The sequence below is a fragment of the Camelina sativa genome, chromosome 17 (assembly GCF_000633955.1).
Source record: "Camelina sativa cultivar DH55 chromosome 17, Cs, whole genome shotgun sequence".
Taxonomy (NCBI): Eukaryota; Viridiplantae; Streptophyta; class Magnoliopsida; order Brassicales; family Brassicaceae; genus Camelina; species Camelina sativa.
The window spans coordinates 1,603,416-1,625,233 of NC_025701.1; the positions used below are offsets into that span (position 1 = coordinate 1,603,416).

General features: G+C 34.3%; 5 protein-coding genes and 2 pseudogenes across 5 annotated transcripts; 3 read left to right on the top strand and 4 right to left on the bottom strand.

The window, feature by feature from the left end:
• LOC104754566 lies at nt 1,228-2,899 on the bottom strand. Its single transcript, XM_010476783.2, has 5 exons — nt 2,737-2,899; nt 2,204-2,318; nt 1,997-2,086; nt 1,813-1,911; nt 1,228-1,634 (listed from the first exon to the last, which is right to left on the bottom strand). Exons 1-5 carry the CDS (start codon nt 2,802-2,804, stop codon nt 1,518-1,520), a joined length of 489 nt encoding a protein of 162 aa, XP_010475085.1. The 5' UTR covers nt 2,805-2,899; the 3' UTR covers nt 1,228-1,517.
• Nucleotides 3,765-5,032, top strand: LOC104759067 (annotated as a pseudogene).
• On the bottom strand, nt 5,413-7,031 carry LOC104754567 (RING-H2 finger protein ATL1-like). Its single transcript, XM_010476784.2, has one exon. It carries the CDS (start codon nt 6,678-6,680, stop codon nt 5,523-5,525), a length of 1,158 nt encoding a protein of 385 aa, XP_010475086.1. The 5' UTR covers nt 6,681-7,031; the 3' UTR covers nt 5,413-5,522.
• LOC104754569 (ethylene-responsive transcription factor 14) lies at nt 13,150-13,616 on the top strand. The gene has a single exon (XM_010476785.1). The coding sequence runs from the start codon at nt 13,150-13,152 to the stop codon at nt 13,549-13,551; it is 402 nt and encodes a 133-aa protein (XP_010475087.1). The 3' UTR covers nt 13,552-13,616.
• On the bottom strand, nt 15,132-16,477 carry LOC104759069 (1-aminocyclopropane-1-carboxylate oxidase homolog 12-like). Its single transcript, XM_010482038.1, has 5 exons — nt 16,445-16,477; nt 16,307-16,345; nt 15,721-15,767; nt 15,507-15,636; nt 15,132-15,383 (listed from the first exon to the last, which is right to left on the bottom strand). The coding sequence occupies exons 1-5, from the start codon at nt 16,475-16,477 to the stop codon at nt 15,132-15,134; spliced, it is 501 nt and encodes a 166-aa protein (XP_010480340.1).
• LOC104754571 (ethylene-responsive transcription factor 14) lies at nt 17,521-17,987 on the top strand. The gene has a single exon (XM_010476786.1). The coding sequence runs from the start codon at nt 17,521-17,523 to the stop codon at nt 17,920-17,922; it is 402 nt and encodes a 133-aa protein (XP_010475088.1). The 3' UTR covers nt 17,923-17,987.
• Nucleotides 19,408-20,635, bottom strand: LOC104754570 (annotated as a pseudogene).

Here is a 21,818-nt window from a genome sequence, read left to right on the forward strand (position 1 = left end):
CCGGAACTTCTTGTTGTATATATTTTGATAATATCTATATACGAGTACTTGTGTGTATATATAGAGAATGGAGTGTTCAAGAGTGTGTGCTTGGCTTGTGTTTTGGTTAAACGGTCGAATCTTTTAATTATTTGCTTCTTTTTTTCTGTCAAGTGTTTTTCCTTTTGACTAGTAGACTAAACTACTAAATTATAAATTTGACTATATTCTCTTTTCTGAGGACTATAATAAGTAATCTTTTTCCTCTTTTTCATTTTCTTTAATTTAGGAAATTAATTTCTTTTAGTACTTAAAAGATTGTGAAGAACTGTGGAATTAGCTCGTCAGTTTGCAAACCTCCAAAAATCGTAGGTTACGCCCATTGTTTCTCTAATTAGTCTTTGACAAGATATGTTGTAAATCTATGGTGCATATTCATCTGCTTATATTTAACAATTGTATTCAACCAATTAATTTGTTCAGATAACGAAAAAGTTCCCATACTACCGTTTTTTCTTAAAAAAACAGTCATCAAACATATAAAATTTTGTGTTAAAAAATATAAAAAATTTGAAGAAAAAAATGCAAGCTTTGTATTTTTGAGTTAATTATAAACACTGTTTTTTTTTTAAACTCTAGGGCTTATATGTATTTGGCCTAAAAGTATATAGTTATTATTAAATTATTCTGTTGTGGCAGTTATATCCCAAACAAAATATTTTTCCAATTAGTTGTTTGTTTGGCATTGTTGGTAACTTTTGTTAATATTGAATGAATTTATTTCTAAAAAGCAAAAGAGTGATAAAGACCATATAAACTTTAGACCAAGGAGATAATATAACTTTTATTTTTCCTATACCAACTTTAGACTAACCAATACCTTGATTACCAATTTATTTATTTTGAGAGATTTTGTGTGCCACATATAATGGAAAGAATCATATTCTAGTTTTTAAAAAACAAAAGGTAATATGTCTTTGAATAAATTAATCAAAATCTCTTATTCTAATTTATCACAAAAATAATTAGCGGTTTAGGTTATTTATAAATAACCTTTATGCAAAACACAATACGACAAATTTATTGATGTGATATCGTATTATCTTACGCATATTAAGCTTGTCCGTTGGATTTCGACTGTAATATTAGACTATACTAGACAAGACATTCTCGTGAATACCACTTTCAAAAAGTGTAAATGGTTGCAAGGAACTAACCTGTTTGCATAACAAAATAGTACAATGAAGGAAAAATGAAATTTATGAGTCATCAAAACCCACAGCTCTTAATAATGATCCCAAAAAATACATAATTTCTCGACCCAATTTTAAAAATCTCTGGAAAGAATTGTATGAATCAGCAAAAGAAAACTCGTACATCCCAAAGTTAAATCAAAACTAAGGAATAGATAGAATACAAAATACGGCTAATTTTAAAATCGTACTAAAAGTTGTAAGGAACAAAAAATAAAGGTAGTGGAGACACCAGAAGCTGTTCAAAAGCCGGACCTGGTATCTGTGGAAGAGAATAGAAGAACTCTAAGCAGCTTTAGGCTTGTGAATCCTCTTCTTCACAATCCTCTTGGTCGAGGTCGAGGTCGTCGTCGAGTTCTTCATTCCAATAAAAAAGAGCAGTGCCCCAAGAAGCGCAACGCTCTGTGATAAAACATCAATGCAAGAGAATGAGACTCAACAAAGAAGATTTGGGTATTCAGAAGAGGCCATACAGGAACATTCTTTATTCAGAGTAAGTTCAGCTAGAAGAACAAGAACCCGTCTCATGGCAAAAACAAAGCTAAAACGAGTAAATGAAGGAAAAGTATTTAAGACAAACCTGCAAGAATTCAGTCAATAGAAGAGAGAACTGGCGGTCCTCTGGTCCGTAGTTGTAAAAATCATATAAAATTGGACTGACAACCACCAAGTAGACAACCTAAGAAACAAACAATTGAAATCCAAAAATCAATACAACAACAAAGCTTTGGATATTATTTGACAAAAAGTGAAGAAATACTAACCAGAAGATAGGCACCAAAGATATTGCCAATAACAAAGAGTAAGCCTCCAAGTCCTTTCAGAGCAACAATAGTCCATACCACTTGTTTCACCTATCAAAGGAGATCGTTTTCCAAGTCAGACAGAAACATAAATAGAGACATCCATTAATAAAGACAAGGAACCAATAACACAATAGTAATAAGATAAGAGTAGGAGATGGTCATTACCTCTACGTTGGGAAACGCAACTCCAAATCTGGAAGAGAGATGGGCTTTGGTCAGATCAAGCTTTGGAGCTAACTCTTTAGCTGCTGGACCACCGTCAGCTCCAAAATCATTGAACCTAAATAAGATGTCCAGATCAGTAGTCATATATTGATACAGAGTCCTCTCCTCCAAAGCAGTGAGGGAAACAGATAACATAATGGGCAAATCACACATTGATAGATACGATAATTTCACACAATCTGCGTATGGTTAAACTACTGAAACAATCGATTAAGGAATTTGAAAACCTAAAATTAAAAAAAGGAGATAAACGGACAAAGTTAGTAAAAATCCTCAAGCAAAAAGCCCTAGATTTTACCCTAGATGTCCAAAATCAAACAGTTTATTATATCGGGAAGATTCTCAATCAAATCGGATCTAGCACAAGTTAGAATTTCCTAGGAAGAATATGTCGTCGAACCCTAATCACAAAAACAAATTGGGGAGAAACGAAAGAGATTAAAAAGGAAATTTATATTAAAAAAAGAACTCACATCTGCCAAGCGGAGAGGATGAATAGGGAGGCGAAGAGAACTCTTCCAAGAAAAGAGAAGAAACCCATTCTCTGTGAATCTCTCTGTCTCAAGGTGCTCTGTTGTGGTTTGTCGTCGGAGAGACGCTCGGATCTTTCTCGGTGGAACCTATTATATTGTTCGGTTCCTCTGCTTTGCCTTTTTTTTTTAAAAAAAAAAAAAAAAATCCCAAACCTAAGTTAACCGAACCGACAAGAAACCCGTAGATAATTGTTAGCTAATGTTGGGTTCCGCTGGTTCATTCAATAATAACAAAATTCCCAAACCAAAGTTAACCGAACTAAGTAGTAAACCAGGAAAACCAAAAAAAAAAACATGCTGACGTAAGCAACAATCACGGTCAGCCAAAAGGGACGGACATACGTCATCAACGGGTCATTGGCACTTGGCAGTCACACACACCAAACTCAAATGTTCAACCCAATCCAGTTGTCAAATTGCCACTGTTCATCTTAAGACATCTACAATCTTGTACTAGAAAAAAAAAAAAAACTAAGGCCATGAATGGATGCAGTTTTTGATTCAGTTTTTCGATTTGGTTTTTAGTTTTTCAATTTTAGATTTTAGTTTTAGATTTTGCTATTAGGTTTTTGTTTGAAAAATCTCAAAAAAAGTGGTTTTTGGTTTTTGAGAGTAAAGAACGTAAAAAAAGTAAAAACTAGATTCTCTAAATTATAGGAGTAGTAAAAATCTAAAATCGTGAATGGGAGAGTACAACCAAAGAGTTTTTCTAAATTCTAGGGAATCCAAAATTTTAAAATCTTGATTGGTTAAAAATGAGATTTTGAAAAACAGAAACCAAAATCTCTTTTTAAATCTACAAAACATTCAAGGCCTAAGATATTTCTAACATGTACAGTATCTAGTTTATCTTTTAGTGGGAAATAGGAAACATAATCCCTCTTTTCTTTTCTTTCTTCTTCTTCTTCTTATTGTGTATATATATTTATAACCTCTTGTGAAATGAGGTTAAAGAACAGAGAAAATTAATGGAGACCAAAGAATTCGACTCATACACTGAGCGTAAAGCTTTCGACGAGACGAAAGCAGGTGTGAAAGGTCTCGTTGATGCTCAAATCACTGAGATTCCTCGTATCTTCCGTCTCCCTCAAGGTGCCTTATCCGACAAGAAACCTTCTGTTTCTGCCTCGGATTTGACGATCCCTATCATCGACTTTGCAGGCGTCCATGTAGACACATTGTCACGTGCAAGCGTTGTGGGGAAGATCAAAGACGCTGCAGAGAAGTGGGGAGTATTCCAGGTGATCAACCATGGTGTTCCTTTAAGCGTTCTTGAAGAGATTCAAGATGGAGTTCGTAGGTTTCATGAGGAAGATCCTGATTCCTGAGGTTAAGAAAACTTACTTCACTCGTGACCCCGCCAAGAGATTTGTCTACAATAGTAATTTCGATCTCTACGGTTCTTCTTCCTGTGTTAACTAGAGAGACTCTTTCGCTTGTTACATGGCTCCTGATCCTCCAAACCCTGAGCTGCTCCCAGTCGCTTGCAGGTACAACGTACTTTTCGATTTTGCATTGAGGAATCTTATGAAACGTTGAGTGAGTGGTCCTAATGGAACATTCATATTGGGCACAGGGATGCTATGATCGAATACTCGAAACATGTTACGAGATTAGGTGAGCTGCTCTTTGAAATTCTCTCAGAAAGTCTTGGTTTGAGCTCTGGGATGCTTAAGAGCATGGGTTGCATGAAGGGGTTATTTATGCTCTGTCATTATTACCCTCCGTGTCCACAACCTGACTTGACTATTGGCACAAATAAGCAATCCGACAACGATTTTATCACCATTCTTCTTCAGGACGATATCGGTGGTCTTCAATTTCTTCATCAAGACTGTTGGGTCGATGTACCACCTCTTCCGGGGGCTCTCGTCTTCAACGTGGGAGATTTCTTGCAGGCAAGTTCGTTAAGTTATCCATGCACTCTTTATACTTTTTGTTTCTTCTTTGGAGAATCTGACTTTACCTTTGATACGGACAGCTAATAACGAATGACAAGTTCAAGAGCCCTGATCATAGGGTGCTAGCTAACAGGGCAGCTAGACCGAGGATATCAGTAGCAAGCTTTTTCAGCACAAATATGCTTCCGAATTCAACAGTTTACGGACCAATCAAAGAGCTTCTCTCTGAAGAAAACCCTCCAAAATACAGAGATATCAATTTAAAAGCGTACACAGAAGGAGTATTCAAGAAAGGCCTCGATGGAACATCCCATCTGTCGAATTTCAAGATATGAAATAAATTAAAAAAACACCTAGCTAAAAGAAAGAATAAAACCTCTATAATAATCTGTTGTAGTATATGTGTGTTTCCATGCATGTTAGTAGTACCATAATTTATCATCAGCATCAAGAGTTTACCAATAGCCTCTTCTTATATAGTTATATTGGGCCGTTGCCTTTAAAAGCCTTTTAAGTTTTAAGCCTTACAAGTTGTATTTTATGGTATTGGAATTTAAAATTTGAGAAAATTACCAACAGTTTTCTGTTAACACATTAATGAAAACACTATACACTATTCAATAGCTTCTATGCTACGTCTTTCAAGTACTCATCAACTCCTTTTGACTTATCAATAGTAAACACATGAAAAAAAAAAAAGCAGCTAACACATATCTGTCTCTCCTATTTTCACCCTCAAAATAATTTTAATAAATTAACCTTAGAAAATAACAAATAAAATGCACAAAATCAAAATATAAAAATAAAGAAAGAAGAGAAAGACAATTAGGGTTCCAAATAGACAGGTAATATTGAGGAACTTTTTGAAGTTCTACTACTTCCAAAAGAGAAGAAACATCTCTTCATCACTCTGTTATTACCACTAGGTCCACTACTGCTACTATCTTCCGTACAACCTCCACCGTCTCTGGCCACAGGAATCTGCTCCTTTCTCCGATTCATTGCTTCTTGCACAGCCAGATACAGCTGACGATCCGCCGATGAATCCATTGAGATCGATCTTCTTATGGGCTGAATTTCACCGAATTGCATATCTTTGCCTCGAGTGTTGATACATTCGTCTCCCATACTCATCACTTTGTGAAATTTTCTCTCTTTCCTATGCATTGCGCGATGATCAATGTTTCTAGGCGAAGGATTGATCAGTTTTGCGATGTGTCCAGTCAATACCTCGTCCAAAGCAACCCTTTCTTGTTCCGTACGGAAGTCTCTGTCTCTCACGCTTTCTCTGTTATTACCATTACTGGCCCCAAGCTCGATAACGACAAAATCATCGTCGCCTCCTAAAACCATGCCGTGTTCAAGATTCCGGTTCCGAGAAGGAGAGCTGTTCTCCGGGGAAGAACTCGGTGCAGAGATTAGGTCAAGAGGGAAACTTGCATCGCAAGAAACGCTGGTTCTACACAAGGGACAATTCGCATTCCCCTGAAGCCAAATATCGATACAGTCGATGTGAAACACGTGGCAGCAGTTTGGAATAATCCGAAGCTTCTCGTCTTCTTGAAACTCGTTTAAGCAAACAGAGCATTCTTGAGAGCTCTTATCCTGATCTTCTTCTCCTGCAACAACGTTTCTCTTCTTGAACTTAAAGATTGGGATTGCCCTAATGGCGGATTCGTCGAGTCCTTTGTTGACCTCATGAGGAGAGTAAATCATTAGAGGGTTTTGGTCACTGCTTCGTCTGCGGCGGCGGAAGATGTCTATTTGGTGCCAGTTAAGACAGCATTTGATCACGAAGATGTAGTAACTCACAAGCAAGAACGCAGTGGCTAAGATTCCGATCACTGCGATTGCGAGAATGGGGAAGTTCGTGCCGGTGGAGCTTGTTCGTGGGAAAATAGGGCTTGTGAAAGTCGTTGATGGCGGTGGCGGCGGCGGAAAGACAAAATTATTAAAAGGGTTACGACGGTCTGTTAGATCCATTAGACTACAAAAATCAAAATGAAAAATACAGAAAACTACTGATCTCTAGGGTTTAAGGGGTAATATTCAGCAGAAAAGGCAAAAAAATAAAAAAGGAATCGAGAAATCATGTAATCATGTAATCAAGAATTTGAAGTGGTTGTGTGTATATATGCGTATTTGCGTGTGTAAAAGAAAGACCAGAATAGTAGAAGAGGTAGAGAGGTAGAGGAGAAAAACAGAGATGAAGTAAGTAATGAAATGGAAGAGAGAGAGAGAGATGGAGAAAGAGTTGGTGAGATTTCAGAGGCTCTTATATGATTCATTTATTAATTTAGGTTATCGTCTTTCTTGTTTTGTCAACATTTAAGTCATCATCTTTTTGAATCTTATACTATTGATTTTTATTTTCTCGATCTATGTCACTCGTTGGCTGTAAGAGTTGTTTTATAAACAATTTTATGTACTATTCAGTGAGGAAAACAATAAGGGGAAAGACAAAAAAAAAAACTTGGTTATAGAACAAGTGGACTAAATTAATTGACGTTTAATTATAATTGAGTTGGATCTTCTTCTGATAGTGAAAGTATTGTTTGTCCATGTAGATTACGTTTATATTTAATTCATATATAATGATGATAAAACTTGGATTCGCTAATCTATAATGGTCCTTTTCAATTATTAGAATCTGTGAACTCCAGCTAACCACACTTGTCGGTTGCTTATCTAATTAAGTTGATCTTCTTAGGACAGTCTAATTTCTGTTTGTTTTTTATTTGGGTTCAAAGCTGCGGAATGCAATGTAAGTAAGTTATATTATTGAGATTATCTGCAAGTAGTTTGCTCAAATTTCATTGGTTATATGTGGAAAATGTAATAGATATTGAAGATCTAAGTTTATGGAATTCGAAACGTTACAAAAAAAGACACAAGGTTAGTAAGACTTATCCTTTCTGTGTCTAATCCCGTCGAGAAATAAATTAAGAAGGAATGAGCAGAAAGGTCAAATCCACCGCAGGAATGAATCCAAAGTTTTGGTTTTGGTTTTCATCTTGATCTTTGTAATCTTTTAGATCTATAAGAAATGAGAAGATTTTTTTTTTTAAAAACGACAATGGCAGACAGAATAAAATAAGATAAAGAAGGACACTGTTTCCATACTCTAACGTGTTTGATTGTTGGCGACGAGTTTGGCTCACGACAGAACAGAACAGAATAGGTTCGGTGAGAAATACAGTTTCGTGTTATATTTGAGTTTTTTCTTATCACTAGTTTCTTATCTTTAGCAAATTTAAAATGGTTTTACTAAAATACAATTGTATACCCTCACGGTTCTGTTTCAAATAATTTTTGAACTAAAAAGTAATATCGTTTTAGGTTACGTAGTTGTGTATTTGATTATCGTTTTTGTGAGTATGTGTATGTATATCGACTTTTGCATGGACATAGGTACTTTGCAAGATATACTTAAAAATATATCATTGAGGATCAATATTTTTGTTGCTAACATTATAAAATGAAAACGTGCCCACGACGGAGACAAACCTAAGTGTAAATTATTTTATTGTTGTTTAATTTTTTTTTATTATTGAATATTGTTTATTAATATAATTAACCAAACAATAATAATATTCACAAGAAATTAAGACATTTTTATTAGTTGGCTCCCGATGTAAATCAATAAATCACAATTGTAAAAAACATATAGTGGGAGAAATCACACAAATCGACAAAATTAGATTCAGATCCATGGTTACAAAACTTGCAAAAACACAAACACGATACCAGAGCAGAGCAGCAGAAGAATATTTCATACGTAAATATAATCTTTCTTAAAACAGTAATATTAGATAAAATAAAAAAACAATACATTTAGGAAATTTGTGAAAGGACTCTGTAGTTTTTCACATGACGAACAGCTTTGAAATCTTTTGGTTCAATTTGGGGAAGGAGTAATGAAAACCCATTAAATTTTACAATCCAAAAATGATGAGACAATAAAAAAGTCTAGGCATCCAATTAATTAATTTACACTTGTAAAGTTTAGTTGCGCGATAAATCTTCGAAAATTGAATTTGTTTGACTGTAACACTAACAACAATTGACTTTGACTTGAGACTACTCTTTCACGCGCCACGTCGACCACTAGGTCAAGACAGCAACGGTGAGGTGGATGAGCAGCACGTGATCCTTGGTCGGTCACGTGAGTGCGTCAGACCATCGATACACGTGGCTCCGAGACGAGACGAACTCGACTTGTATTGTGTAGATCTCATAACAAAAGACAGCTTTGGCTCCTGTGTATAATGTATGTATCACCGTATGGATGATCTCGAACTAAAAGGTTGACTTTATTTACTTTTAACATTTCAAGAAACTAAGAGCAATCTTGGGTCAACGTATTTGAATCGTTTATTTCAAAACATCCTATCCCAATGCTGAATTCATTTATTGGCGGATCATCAGTTAATGAGATCAAATTTCACAAAATACAATGGGGCATCGTGGGTACCTGCGTGGACCACATGTGGGTCACGAGTAAATTTGGGCTGGGCCATTATATTCCGTGTCCGAAGATTATGCCTAAAACAATTTGTTTACAAAATCTTAAAATGAAATTTGTGTAAATCTTCTTTATTTTAATATTGGCTTGCGAAAAAAATCAAAGTAACAGAACTGTTACTTTGATAATTAATCTATACAAATGTGTTTAAGTAATACATTTACTAATTATAAATTCATTAAATATATCATCTGGTTATGAAAATTTTGCTAATAAATTTTAATTTTATTTTCTCGAATTAAATTCTGATGCTATTAGTTTGTTATTATTCGCTCCAAATTTGGTGGGATAAATATTTTATCGATTTGGTAAAAGAAATAAACAATTTATACATTGAACTTTTTAGAAGCTTCATCTATATATGTTTAGGTTCTTATTCATTCACTTAACCTTTTATTTAGGTTCCTTCATGGACGTTGCCGATTATATGATAGATTCTCCGATCCTTATAATAAACTATAATATATGTTATTCAGTTAGTAGGTTCATGCACGAAGACATAAAAAGACTTTACGAGTCTAGCTATATAATATAAGTTGTCCCCAACCTCGAGAGAGAGCCCTTACACTAGTCGTAATGGAGACAACCATAAAGATTCTGATTCTAATTCAATCGAAACCACACAAATTTCTTTATTTTCCCATGGATTATCTCATTAATCTACACAATATAGTGAACATTAATTCCAATTTTCTTAAATTTTATTCTCTTAGTGTTGAATTAATTATATAGATTCAATACGTCTTTCAGTTCAAGAAAGACGTCAGAACTGATCGATTGAAGATTGTTCGAGAAAAGACTATTGAACTATTGTGTAATTGTTTATTTTATACATGCTCTGATTTAATACTCTAATGAATATTAACACAATATTAAAAACTCATTATGAAAAAATGTGAACAAGGATCTAGCATATTATATCTCGAATTCTCGATTTGAAGGGTTTAATCTAGATTTTGATTCATTTTTGGATTTTTCAAGATGTGAACAATTGTATGAGCATGTTTGTTATAATAAAAAAAACTGAAAATTATAATTCTTTAGGTAATTAATATAGCTTCAGTTGATCCTAAATAAACATTTTCGGGACAGTTTAACCCAATATGTTAAATGACATGTCACTAAAACCAAGTCATAAAATATTTGTCGTGGACCGAATCAGAGTCAAAGCCAAGTCAGATTTAAACGACTTTAATAATTAAATTGAAATTATTATTTTAAAATGTGATGTGAAAGGGAAAGGTATTCAGATAGTATAATAAAAGAAAAGCAGGCATGAAACTCCATAAATCTATCTGTTTTGTAGACTCAAAATAAAATTAAAAAGATTTGGAATATGTACGGAACGCTTAGAAGATCGAATCCAGGACTAGGCGCAGCCAAAAAGGGCTAACCAATGTTTCTTTTCTAAAGAACAAAAAAGTATACTACACTGTATTTCTTGAAAAAGTAACAAAAATAAAACTTGGAGAAGTATATATATCTACTTTATGACTATAATGATGAATTTATTATGATCATCTACTAGATACATTGGACATGTCGTTTTCCTTTTTCCTTTTTTTCAACTGACTTAACGTTAATTGTTGATATTTTGTTTCTAATCACACAGTTCACAAGGCTGCATGAATGAATCATCAGGCAAATTAAAACCCACGTGACAAATAGGTTAATGCATGAAAGACATACTATGGAATGTTCACTTGTGCGTACGAAGTCACCCCACCAGTAGAAGTTTCTTAATTAATGACAGTGACACCTACGGTTAAATTTGATTATGGAACAAATTTAGCGATTAATTTTGTGGATCTATAGGAAACTTATATTTGTTGGCTCAATGATGTGATGTCCGTAATTAATTATTATCATAAGATTCAGTTTCTAGAGTATGTAAGGTATTAGAGGTTAGTGTTTTTAAAGATTTTAGGTTGAGTTTCTTTACGTGATCTTGCTAACATCACTATTCGCGTAACGTGGCAATGTTGTGTTACATTATTCATGTTTAAACATGTATACTGCATTATCAGTTAAAATGATTCCTGAAGCATTATCAGTTAACAACGTTATGGTGTTTATAAGGCGATCGATTACAAAAATCTTCATTCTAAGTTTGACTACTTTTTTCTTGTTTTGTATTTTATTTTTACAAATTACAAGATTAGGTTGTGTGTTTATACTTTATATTAAATGTTAAATAATGAAATTATGATATGTTAGTGTTTTTAATTTAATAAGAAAGTAAATCGTATATGCAAGCGTGAGATGCGAAGCATAAAATCAAATTTCGAATACCTTTTGTTTTTGCGTTCACAACATACAAATACAATTTAAATGATCTTTTATAAAAGTATTGAAAATTTATGTGCACATCAGATTTAAGATGTAATTATGTAAAAATGCATACAAAGATCTTAATTAATTAGCTTTGGACTTATAAAGGACACAATCTCAGGACCGATGTCACCGATCCAATATATTCGTAAACGTGTTTTGCTTGGAAAATGTATAGTCGTAACTCGTAATATATATATATATATATATATATATATAGTAAAAATAAATGTATATTCGTAAATTTGATGTTAACAGTGACTAATTGATCCAGTATATATTCCAAATTGTTTATATACAAAAAAAAAACATTTAATCGATGTGAAAATATTTGCTAATTCCTAGATGAAAATGAAAAGTCATGTCAAGAACTTAGACATACATATTTGCATAGACAGTAGTCATCCCCTACGCGTAGATTCTGCAATAAACAAAAGTATTTGAGAAAAGTTGAAACTATCGGAAAGAGTAGTTTTTGGTCCAACGAAAGCTTCTGAGTCGGTTCTGAGAGTCAACCCACGTGCGCACTACCCGAGTCACCGAAGTCATACATATTCCTATGGGGTCCTCCCATCAACTCTTGGTTCTCTCTTTATTCAGTACACATCATATTTTTGGTAAACAAGATTCCACTATTGTTGCCAAAAATACTATAGTACTTTTTTTTTGGCCAGCAAAACAAAGAAACAAAACTATATAATAAAGTATAATATTATGTTAATCAATTCTCTAACTTTTTGGCAAAGTTCGACTTGAGTTCAAAATTGGAAGATCTATAATTTTTTCTTTAGCTACTCTAGCTAGCAGATCGTCTTTAAAACTACAAAAATCATAGTTTTTTTTTTTGAAAAAGGCTTTGTTTTTTAGTTTCTTACTTTCTTAGCATAATAAACATTGAACCCAACGTTAGTTTAATTTCAAAAAGGGAAAATAACTATCCAAATGGATGAAGGTAATTCAAAACTAGAGTTTAAATTTCATCGTGTCTTTTATTTAAATTTTACGCAGGTTATTAATATATACCAAAAGAGTTAAGATTTTGGTTTTTTTCTTTTTGTGATTACAACTCTTACCATATCATTACATTGAAAGATGATGTTGCTGTACAGTTCGGATCCCCCATAATCAATCAGCAGTTGCTTTCGGACTTGTAAATACAATAGTTTTGTTTTGCTTCTAAAGTTTCAAAATAAATAACAAAATGGTAGCAGCATATGCCAAATAAATTGAATTTATAAGACCAATAGCTCTAAGGAAAATCTATAATATAAGGAACATCTATGTTGAAAGAGAAAAAAGGTATAAAGAACATCTATATAAGATTTTGATAAGTGGATGGTTCGAACTTCGAATATTATTAGGTTAATGGACCCACTTGTTCCTTGCCTATAAAATCCACAAATCAAATCTCATTTAATCCATGCAAAATTACACACACACAACACACACAACAACAACAAAAACAGACGCTAAAACTTGTGTGCGTCTCAAACTCTCAAACATCCGTTTTTTCTTCTTCTTCTTCTTCTTAGTCACTTTGTCTTTCTCTCTTCTCACATATACAAGTGACACAACATTATACATACACACATATATATGGATCAAGGAGGTCGTACCGGTGGCGGAGGAGGAGGAGGAGCCGAGCAAGGGAAGTTCCGCGGAGTAAGGAGACGACCTTGGGGAAAATACGCAGCAGAAATAAGAGATTCGAGGAAGCACGGAGAGCGTGTGTGGCTAGGGACATTCGACACCGCAGAAGACGCAGCTCGAGCCTATGACCGAGCGGCCTATTCAATGAGAGGCCAAGCCGCTATTCTCAACTTCCCTCATGAGTATAACATGGGAACCGGATCCTCCTCCACCGCGGCTAACTCTTCTTCTTCGTCTAGGCAAGTTTTTGAGTTTGAGTACTTGGACGATAGTGTTTTGGATGAACTTCTTGAATATGGGGAGAACTATAATAAGACTCATAATGTCAACATGGGTAAGAGGCAATAAATGGGACTACAATCGTTATAGATTGAAGGTTATGTGACAAACCATTTTCATTTATAACAAAAAGTCATATCCCAAGCGTAAGAAGCTGTTTCCAGTTATTGGCAAATAAAATGTAATTGTTTCCATAACAAATAAGATCCTGTAAGCGGGGTGAACTTCAAAGTTCAAACGAGTCCTTGTAATTAGTTTTGAGAATGTTTTAATGAAATAATGATTATAGAAACATCTTTTTACGTGTGTAAGCATGTATGTTGTAACCCTTCATCATGTGATTCATAAGCTCATTTTGTTTTTCTCTTGTTGGAAATTGGAATATATCAAAATACTGAAAGAGAAAACTAAACAATTATGATTTGGTATCAGAATGATCATATACGTCGTTTTAATATAACGTCATAGCATTTTCAGGTACGCTGTGTTTGACGTTTGAAAAATGGAATTCACTTTACCATTAATTGCTTCTTATATCCTATTTACATATTTATTCTGAGAAAAATAGTATTAGTAATTGAGTTCAGCGCGTAACCTCGTGGAGAATTATATAATTTGTTTGTTATATAAATATGTTTTGAAGTTTTTGACTAAAAAATAATTATTTTGGAAGCCGGAGTAGTAGTAGTAAACCAACCTCATATCAATTGGAGTTGGAGTGTGTATATATTTACATTTTTTTTTTTTTGAACTTGGGTACATTTCAGTCACTTGGTTTGGATGTTTTGGGTTTTTGGTTTATATACTGTTTGGAAAATATGTGACTGAATACTATAAAAGATAAAATAACCAAAAAATAATAGTATTAATGTTGTTTCTGTCTCAAGATAAAAAAAAAATATATATAGGTAAAAGCGTAGTTTAATAAATATCATTCTATTAAATTAAAGATGTTACAAATATAATTTACTTACAGTACAATTTAAAATACAAACGTGAACAAACTTTGGTTCAGGTTGCACTAATTAACTTTTGATGTGGCGGCTTTAACTTATAGGTGTAATCACTAATCACGAAACCTATTTTTTTTTTTCGTTCACACCAATTTGATTGCTTTCGATGGCGTCGTCGCTTCTGGTCCCATCGGCGGCTGTTGACGAGACACCGTCAGTCAAACCTTCTTGTCTAGTCAATCGAAACCCCTTGTTGCGGCCGCCGATAGGTCAGAGATCGGAAAAACGTTCGCCGGCTGCGCCTCGATCCCTTGACGCACGAAACCGTACGTTGACGACCCTGAGTCTCATCGAGGAATGTAATCGTTTACACGATCGAGTAAGTTCTTGAATCATCTCGAAACCCTAACTCTGAATCTTCTGGTTCTGGTCGAGTTCCAAGATTGAGGGGACTATATTAATAAATGCCCTAGACAGGTAATAGGTAATCTGATGCTCTGACGAGTTAAACAAAGTATGAATCTTTAGATCCAACACAAACACACCAATCTTTATTATGTTTTAATACAAAGGTTTTATTATTGCAGACCCAATAACAGAGCTTAAACATGGATAAGAACTAGATCACTATATATAGACATGATGTCTTGCATCGAACAGGGTATTTTTTTTTTTAACTTCTCTGCTTTTAAAATTTCATATCCTGAATTGCGACAGAAGTGATGTTCCATCCAGACCTTTTTCAATGTATCCCTTTGAGTACTCAAGTAAGGTGAAGTCTCTATATTTTGGAGGGTTTTCTTCAGAGACAAGTTCTTTGATCGGTCCGTAAACAGTGGGATTTGGACTCATACTCGAGCTGAAAAAGCATGCCACTGATATCCTCGGTCCAACTCTGTTTGCAAGCACCCTATGCTCAACGCTTTTGAACTTGTCGTTTGTCATCATCTGCGTTCAAACCAAATAAATTTAGATACCTTGAAGAAGAATGGTGATGAAAGAGATGTCGGAATGCTTACATAGGCCCAAAGTTAATTCAGGTTGTGGACAAGGAGGGTAATAATGGGAGACCATATACATACTCTTCATGCAATCCATGTTCTTAAGGGTCTCAGTGCTCAAACCAAGAGCTTCTGAGAGAAGTTCAAAGACCAAACCACCTAAGCTCATCACATGCTCCGAGTAACCGAACATAACATCCCTGAGCCGCCAATATATGATGTTAAAATCACAATATACTGTACTGTATGTCTTCGATAATTTCTAAGATGAATAAACAAATTACCTGCAAGCCACTGGGAGATCCTCAGGGTTTGGAGGATCAGGAGNATACTTTATATTAAATGTTAAATAATGAAATTATGATATGTTAGTGTTTTTAATTTAATAAGAAAGTAAATCGTATATGCAAGCGTGAGATGCGAAGCATAAAATCAAATTTCGAATACCTTTTGTTTTTGCGTTCACAACATACAAATACAATTTAAATGATCTTTTATAAAAGTATTGAAAATTTATGTGCACATCAGATTTAAGATGTAATTATGTAAAAATGCATACAAAGATCTTAATTAATTAGCTTTGGACTTATAAAGGACACAATCTCAGGACCGATGTCACCGATCCAATATATTCGTAAACGTGTTTTGCTTGGAAAATGTATAGTCGTAACTCGTAATATATATATATATATATATATATATATATAGTAAAAATAAATGTATATTCGTAAATTTGATGTTAACAGTGACTAATTGATCCAGTATATATTCCAAATTGTTTATATACAAAAAAAAAACATTTAATCGATGTGAAAATATTTGCTAATTCCTAGATGAAAATGAAAAGTCATGTCAAGAACTTAGACATACATATTTGCATAGACAGTAGTCATCCCCTACGCGTAGATTCTGCAATAAACAAAAGTATTTGAGAAAAGTTGAAACTATCGGAAAGAGTAGTTTTTGGTCCAACGAAAGCTTCTGAGTCGGTTCTGAGAGTCAACCCACGTGCGCACTACCCGAGTCACCGAAGTCATACATATTCCTATGGGGTCCTCCCATCAACTCTTGGTTCTCTCTTTATTCAGTACACATCATATTTTTGGTAAACAAGATTCCACTATTGTTGCCAAAAATACTATAGTACTTTTTTTTTGGCCAGCAAAACAAAGAAACAAAACTATATAATAAAGTATAATATTATGTTAATCAATTCTCTAACTTTTTGGCAAAGTTCGACTTGAGTTCAAAATTGGAAGATCTATAATTTTTTCTTTAGCTACTCTAGCTAGCAGATCGTCTTTAAAACTACAAAAATCATAGTTTTTTTTTTTGAAAAAGGCTTTGTTTTTTAGTTTCTTACTTTCTTAGCATAATAAACATTGAACCCAACGTTAGTTTAATTTCAAAAAGGGAAAATAACTATCCAAATGGATGAAGGTAATTCAAAACTAGAGTTTAAATTTCATCGTGTCTTTTATTTAAATTTTACGCAGGTTATTAATATATACCAAAAGAGTTAAGATTTTGGTTTTTTTCTTTTTGTGATTACAACTCTTACCATATCATTACATTGAAAGATGATGTTGCTGTACAGTTCGGATCCCCCATAATCAATCAGCAGTTGCTTTCGGACTTGTAAATACAATAGTTTTGTTTTGCTTCTAAAGTTTCAAAATAAATAACAAAATGGTAGCAGCATATGCCAAATAAATTGAATTTATAAGACCAATAGCTCTAAGGAAAATCTATAATATAAGGAACATCTATGTTGAAAGAGAAAAAAGGTATAAAGAACATCTATATAAGATTTTGATAAGTGGATGGTTCGAACTTCGAATATTATTAGGTTAATGGACCCACTTGTTCCTTGCCTATAAAATCCACAAATCAAATCTCATTTAATCCATGCAAAATTACACACACACAACACACACAACAACAACAAAAACAGACGCTAAAACTTGTGTGCGTCTCAAACTCTCAAACATCCGTTTTTTCTTCTTCTTCTTCTTCTTAGTCACTTTGTCTTTCTCTCTTCTCACATATACAAGTGACACAACATTATACATACACACATATATATGGATCAAGGAGGTCGTACCGGTGGCGGAGGAGGAGGAGGAGCCGAGCAAGGGAAGTTCCGCGGAGTAAGGAGACGACCTTGGGGAAAATACGCAGCAGAAATAAGAGATTCGAGGAAGCACGGAGAGCGTGTGTGGCTAGGGACATTCGACACCGCAGAAGACGCAGCTCGAGCCTATGACCGAGCGGCCTATTCAATGAGAGGCCAAGCCGCTATTCTCAACTTCCCTCATGAGTATAACATGGGAACCGGATCCTCCTCCACCGCGGCTAACTCTTCTTCTTCGTCTAGGCAAGTTTTTGAGTTTGAGTACTTGGACGATAGTGTTTTGGATGAACTTCTTGAATATGGGGAGAACTATAATAAGACTCATAATGTCAACATGGGTAAGAGGCAATAAATGGGACTACAATCGTTATAGATTGAAGGTTATGTGACAAACCATTTTCATTTATAACAAAAAGTCATATCCCAAGCGTAAGAAGCTGTTTCCAGTTATTGGCAAATAAAATGTAATTGTTTCCATAACAAATAAGATCCTGTAAGCGGGGTGAACTTCAAAGTTCAAACGAGTCCTTGTAATTAGTTTTGAGAATGTTTTAATGAAATAATGATTATAGAAACATCTTTTTACGTGTGTAAGCATGTATGTTGTAACCCTTCATCATGTGATTCATAAGCTCATTTTGTTTTTCTCTTGTTGGAAATTGGAATATATCAAAATACTGAAAGAGAAAACTAAACAATTATGATTTGGTATCAGAATGATCATATACGTCGTTTTAATATAACGTCATAGCATTTTCAGGTACGCTGTGTTTGACGTTTGAAAAATGGAATTCACTTTACCATTAATTGCTTCTTATATCCTATTTACATATTTATTCTGAGAAAAATAGTATTAGTAATTGAGTTCAGCGCGTAACCTCGTGGAGAATTATATAATTTGTTTGTTATATAAATATGTTTTGAAGTTTTTGACTAAAAAATAATTATTTTGGAAGCCGGAGTAGTAGTAGTAAACCAACCTCATATCAATTGGAGTTGGAGTGTGTATATATTTACATTTTTTTTTTTTTTGAACTTGGGTACATTTCAGTCACTTGGTTTGGATGTTTTGGGTTTTTGGTTTATATACTGTTTGGAAAATATGTGACTGAATACTATAAAAGATAAAATAACCAAAAAATAATAGTATTAATGTTGTTTCTGTCTCAAGATAAAAAAAAAATATATATAGGTAAAAGCGTAGTTTAATAAATATCATTCTATTAAATTAAAGATGTTACAAATATAATTTACTTACAGTACAATTTAAAATACAAACGTGAACAAACTTTGGTTCAGGTTGCACTAATTAACTTTTGATGTGGCGGCTTTAACTTATAGGTGTAATCACTAATCACGAAACCTATTTTTTTTTTTCGTTCACACCAATTTGATTGCTTTCGATGGCGTCGTCGCTTCTGGTCCCATCGGCGGCTGTTGACGAGACACCGTCAGTCAAACCTTCTTGTCTAGTCAATCGAAACCCCTTGTTGCGGCCGCCGATAGGTCAGAGATCGGAAAAACGTTCGCCGGCTGCGCCTCGATCCCTTGACGCACGAAACCGTACGTTGACGACCCTGAGTCTCATCGAGGAATGTAATCGTTTACACGATCGAGTAAGTTCTTGAATCATCTCGAAACCCTAACTCTGAATCTTCTGGTTCTGGTCGAGTTCCAAGATTGAGGGGACTATATTAATAAATGCCCTAGACAGGTAATAGGTAATCTGATGCTCTGACGAGTTAAACAAAGTATGAATCTTTAGATCCAACACAAACACACCAATCTTTATTATGTTTTAATACAAAGGTTTTATTATTGCAGACCCAATAACAGAGCTTAAACATGGATAAGAACTAGATCACTATATATAGACATGATGTCTTGCATCGAACAGGGTATTTTTTTTTTTAACTTCTCTGCTTTTAAAATTTCATATCCTGAATTGCGACAGAAGTGATGTTCCATCCAGACCTTTTTCAATGTATCCCTTTGAGTACTCAAGTAAGGTGAAGTCTCTATATTTTGGAGGGTTTTCTTCAGAGACAAGTTCTTTGATCGGTCCGTAAACAGTGGGATTTGGACTCATACTCGAGCTGAAAAAGCATGCCACTGATATCCTCGGTCCAACTCTGTTTGCAAGCACCCTATGCTCAACGCTTTTGAACTTGTCGTTTGTCATCATCTGCGTTCAAACCAAATAAATTTAGATACCTTGAAGAAGAATGGTGATGAAAGAGATGTCGGAATGCTTACATAGGCCCAAAGTTAATTCAGGTTGTGGACAAGGAGGGTAATAATGGGAGACCATATACATACTCTTCATGCAATCCATGTTCTTAAGGGTCTCAGTGCTCAAACCAAGAGCTTCTGAGAGAAGTTCAAAGACCAAACCACCTAAGCTCATCACATGCTCCGAGTAACCGAACATAACATCCCTGAGCCGCCAATATATGATGTTAAAATCACAATATACTGTACTGTATGTCTTCGATAATTTCTAAGATGAATAAACAAATTACCTGCAAGCCACTGGGAGATCCTCAGGGTTTGGAGGATCAGGAGCCATGCAACAAGCGAAAGAGTCTCTCCAGTTAACACATGAAGAGCTGTAGAGATCGAAATTACTGTTGTAGACAAATCTCTTGGACGGGTCACGAGTGAAGTAAGATTTCCTGACCTCAGGATCTAGTTCCTCTTGAAACCTAACAGTTCCATCTTGTATATCTTTAAGAACGCTTAAAGGAACACCATGGTTGATCACCTGGAAGAATCCCCACTTCTCTGCAGCGTCTTTGATCTGCGCCACAACGCTTTCACGTGACACTGTGTCTACATGGACGCCTGCAAAGTCGATGATAGGGATCGCCAAATCCTAGGCAGAAACAGAAGGTTTCTTGTCGGACAAGGCACCTTGAGGGAGACGGAAGATACGAGGAATCTCAGTGATGTGAGCATCAACGAGACCTTTCACACCTGCTTTCGTCTCGTCGAATGCTTTGCGCTCACTGTAAGAGTCGAATTCTTTGCTCTCCATTTTTGTTTTCTCAAGAATTCTCACAAAGACTGCGTTATATATAGAAGAGCATTGTCAAGAAAAATAGTTGATGCTATTTTATAATTTTTTTTTTTATCCTGATCTTCGAACTTTATCTCTGCAAAAGGCTTTTGGCAAAGCTTGAACATCGTATTGTTAGCTCCTTTTAAAAAGGAAGACAAAAGAGCTAGCTAACTCTGGGTTTTCTCCTCATTCTGATTTTGGTTTTCGTATTATGGATCTTGGTTCGCGCTTTATGCCATTATTAAGGTGAAAGAAGAGAAATCATATATACAAAAAGTAAGATTTCACTATCTTTCTATTGGACCATTTGAAATCTCAATTTATTATTATATTTTTAATTATAAACTTTACATAAATATGTCTGTGTATCAGATTTTATTTAATTTATGATTTTAATTGCAATAGTTAATATCAAATGCTTTATTTTATATCAAACTAAAAAAATATTAAAGAAAAACATATATCAAAGTAGCAAAGTAAAAAGATTAAAGCAAGACGAAAAGATATGTATCATATCTAATTACTTCTCTTGAAATTGATTATACTAGAATTTTGGTTTACAGAATTGAAGTGTAAGAAAGTAAAGAAAATATAATATATTTCTAATAAATACAATAGTACTTTCTATACTTTACTAAAATAAATGTTAAAATTTCAATTTGTGAATACAAAGCACAGATGTTTCAATTTGTGAATATCTTACTTACAAGTTACAGCTAGAGACTAATTAAAACTTTTCTATTTATACACAAGCATACATACAACAATTACACAAATATCTAACTTGAAGATTAAACCCACCAAATAATTGTATAATCCATACATGATATAAATACACCATTTATAAAATCTTTTGATTTGCACCGTGGCTTTTCTAAAGCACTCAATGATGGAATCGATAATTTTGTAAACTTTTTCGTTCTTAATTGAATCCGGGATCAATTCTGATCTACGGATGGGAACTAGAAACTGGCTGCGGAAGTAAAAACGACCAAAGAGCTTCGAAACCAGAGAGAAACAGAAAAGATCGTAAGCGTCCACAAAGAAACCCATGCTGTCGTAGACGACACCAATGAAATTGTAAAAGAGCGTTTTCGCGACGCCAAGTGCTGCTTTCAGGACTTTCACCATTTTCTTCACACTTTTGTGTTTCTAAACGAGTTCAAAAAGGAAAGAAAGGAAACCTT

Excerpts from the sequence above, each read along its gene's own strand:
- LOC104754571 (XM_010476786.1), top strand. The coding sequence starts at position 17,521 with ATGGATCAAGGAGGTCGTACCGGTGGCGGAGGAGGAGGAGGAGCCGAG.
- LOC104754567 (XM_010476784.2), bottom strand. The coding sequence starts at position 6,680 with ATGGATCTAACAGACCGTCGTAACCCTTTTAATAATTTTGTCTTTCCG.
- LOC104754569 (XM_010476785.1), top strand. The coding sequence starts at position 13,150 with ATGGATCAAGGAGGTCGTACCGGTGGCGGAGGAGGAGGAGGAGCCGAG.
- LOC104754566 (XM_010476783.2), bottom strand. The coding sequence starts at position 2,804 with ATGGGTTTCTTCTCTTTTCTTGGAAGAGTTCTCTTCGCCTCCCTATTC. Across the intron at positions 2,087-2,203 it reads TTGCGTTTCCCAACGTAGAG|GTGAAACAAGTGGTATGGAC; the intron begins GTAATGACCATC and ends CTCCTTTGATAG. Across the intron at positions 1,912-1,996 it reads TCTTTGGTGCCTATCTTCTG|GTTGTCTACTTGGTGGTTGT; the intron begins GTTAGTATTTCT and ends TTTGTTTCTTAG.